This window comes from Merops nubicus, unplaced genomic scaffold (genome assembly GCF_000691845.1).
Source record: "Merops nubicus isolate BGI_N331 unplaced genomic scaffold, ASM69184v1 scaffold41756, whole genome shotgun sequence".
Taxonomy (NCBI): Eukaryota; Metazoa; Chordata; class Aves; order Coraciiformes; family Meropidae; genus Merops; species Merops nubicus.
This window is the reverse complement of record NW_008616311.1, coordinates 1-2,898: the sequence shown is the minus strand read 5'-3', so window position 1 is coordinate 2,898 and position 2,898 is coordinate 1. Positions and strand designations below refer to the sequence as shown.

Sequence of the window (2,898 nt, the reverse complement as noted above, 5' to 3'; positions counted from 1 at the left end):
GTTGTCATAGTGAAGCAGGAGTAGAAAAGATCTCCACAGACCATTACAAAATGCCTCTGCCCCAAGACAGAATTAACAGTGCCAATGTCATTTCTGACAGATGCTTGGCAATGTCATCATAAAGACTTTTACTGAGACGGATGTCATAACCTCCCTAGGCAGTCTAGTCGAGTGCTTAATTACCCCTGTTCTTAGGAAGTTTTTTCAAAGTCTTGCCTTGGTCTTTCTTATAGTTAAGCTCATTACCTCTTGTCCTGCCAGAAGAGATTACAGCCACACCCAACTCTTCCCCAAGGACACATTCCTGAAAAGAGCAAGGTAGCAAAAGCAATTTTTCCCATAAGAATTAATGTGATGGGGGAAAATGTGTACAGGGGCTGAAGAACCACACATAGTTTAAATTCACAGGGAGTAGGATTGCTGGGAGAAGAGTCTGGCTTTTCATCAGCTGGCTTTTCAGCATGGATCGCCGTTCTGAAAGATATCAGCTGTGCCATCTGTGAGGCTTAATGTCCAAGAAAACTCTTGCACTGTAAACATTCTTGATGTCTCTTTCTGGACAGCTGCATCTTCATCTTCCTTAGTTGAATCAAGGTCAATTAACTCAATCATAGGCAACGAATAGAAAAATGGGGTAACAATGGTGGTTAGCAGGACACAGTATTGAATGGTCACCAGCAGAACTCCAAAGTGGTGGGCAGAGAAGTGGAGGACAGTGAGGTGCCATTGTATTCCCTCAGTGTCTGCTGAATCTGAACCCTTTTACACATACAGAAATGATCACCAAGTTCCCCAAGTATTTTCTTTTCTGCAAGCCATCCAACACCCATTTGCTCTACATTTTGTTGCTATTCGTGTCTACAAGTAGTGAAATTGCTCTGCAGTTGTAGTGTTAGTTCTCAAACACCACCCTTCTGTAATTTCATCCTAATACAAGAATATATTTTTTTTAACATTTGAGGATGAGGAAGATCCTAGCTCGATATCATTAAGCCTGGATACCAGTTAGACCCCTGAAACTGTTTGGGGTCCTACATAACTGCAACTCAGTTTTCCAGGGTTTTGAGAGGTCTTTTGAGTCAACACAAGATAGTGATGTTTTAATATGCGGATTTTTATTTAAGATCCTAAACACAGATTCAGATGTGTAAATCCAGACATGTGGCTTTGAAATAAACACCGAAGTAAAACCCAGTACAAACCTTTAAGACCACAACTGTGTACATGTATGATGCGAAACCATGAGAGGGGGAAAAAATGGGTTTTAGCAATGAAGCTAAATCTAAGATTAACTTATCTATGTAAGAATGTACTATAGTGTTTCAAACTATGAGTTGTTTTGGTTTGGTCTAATTATTCTTAATAAATATTACAAGTTTTATTGAAGAATGGGGGTGAACAAATGCATGGGCAGTGTCTACTGACTGTGAAACAGAGGAAGGGGTGAAGGTGCTCTTCACATGCCCATCACCTCTCTGGAGTAAGAGCAGCAGGTTCCCATCCCTCTGGGGTGGGACTTTGCTAAGGGAGGTGTGTAGACAGAGTGAACTTTCCCTGTGGGATGGCTGGGTGTGTGAGAAATGTGCAATCACTTATCCCTCTGGAATGGGGTGATTGAGTCCCTTGCACGGACCAAGCCCTGTACAGGGAGTAGTTTCCGGGGATAGCTCTGCCTTGCAATCCAATTGCAAAGTAGCTGGCACTTGATGACTTTTGGGGCTGCTGCCAGTAGCAGCCTGTGTCTGAGAAGCCACAGGCCTCTTTTCCATAGATATCTCCTCACTGCTGTTTTCTCCCTGAAGGCTTATGGCATGGGGTACTGGCTGCACCCAGGCGGTGACAGCAGGGGCAGGTACTGACAGTGAGGCAGCTCCTTCCTTCTGGCAGGTGGTGTCATAGTGATAGGAAACCAGCTCATTGCTGAAGTTGACCCTCTCCACAGTGGCTCTGGGCGTGCCACAGCAGAAACGCCGACAACCCAGGAGGTTGCTGAAAGCCCGCCTGAAGTCTGCATTGAAAGCATAGATCACTGGGTTCACTGAGGAGTTGGCCCAGCCAAACCACACAAAGATGTTGAAGGTGGTTTGGCCAACGCAAGGTGACTGTTCTTCATGGTCTCTCTCAAGCTTGGGCTGGCAGAAAGGCAGCAGACAGTTGAGCAGGAAGAAGGGCAGCCAGCAGCAAACGAATACTCCCATTATGATAGAGAGGGTCTGCAGCACCTTGGTCTCCTTGCGCAGGGAATTCCGCAAAGAGGAGGTGGGCTCCTTGCTGTGGGCTGGCCACTGTCCCCCTGCTCGCTCGAGGGTGGAGATGCGGCGGATCTGGGCCTGGGCAATTCGGTAGATCCTGGTGTAGGTGATGATCATGATGGCCACGGGGATATAGAAGCTGATAAGGGAGGAGGTGATGGCGTAAGTGCGGTTCAGGATGACATCACAGCGGGGCTTCCCAGGCAGCTGGGGGCCTGGGTATCTCCTGTCCTTGGCTTTATGCCAGTGTAGTTGCACTGGGACAAAGGAGATGAGGATGGAGAGGGCCCAGGCCACGGCTATCATGGCACAGGCGAGGCGCTGTGTCATCCTGCGCTCGTAGCGGAAGGGGCTGGCAATGGCCCAGTACCGGTCCAGGCTGATGATGCAGAGGTGGAGGATGGAGGCGGTGGAGCACATGATGTCAAAGGCCACCCAGGTGTCACAAAATAAAGCCGCCAGCCACCTCAGTGACCGCCTTCCAGGGCATCACCAGAAGGGCAACGCAGAGGTCCGAGACGGCCAGGGACAGCACGAACCAGTTGGTGACCTTGGCGCGCAGGTGTCGGAAGCGCAGCACGGCCAGGCACACCAGCGCGTTGCCCGCCAGCGTGCTCAGCACCAGGGCGCCCAGCAGGCACCCGGT

General features: G+C 49.0%; 1 protein-coding gene across 1 annotated transcript; it reads right to left on the bottom strand.

Annotated features, from left to right (window-relative positions):
- Window positions 1–1,592: 1,592 nt before the first annotated feature.
- On the bottom strand, window positions 1,593–2,892 carry LOC103775350 (D(1)-like dopamine receptor; the record flags this gene model as incomplete). The annotated part of the gene is given in 2 exon segments (XM_008942795.1): window positions 1,593–2,703; window positions 2,705–2,892. Coding segments are annotated over 2 exon segments (1,299 nt in total), but the record flags the coding sequence as incomplete, so codon positions are not given.
- Window positions 2,893–2,898: the final 6 nt, after the last annotated feature.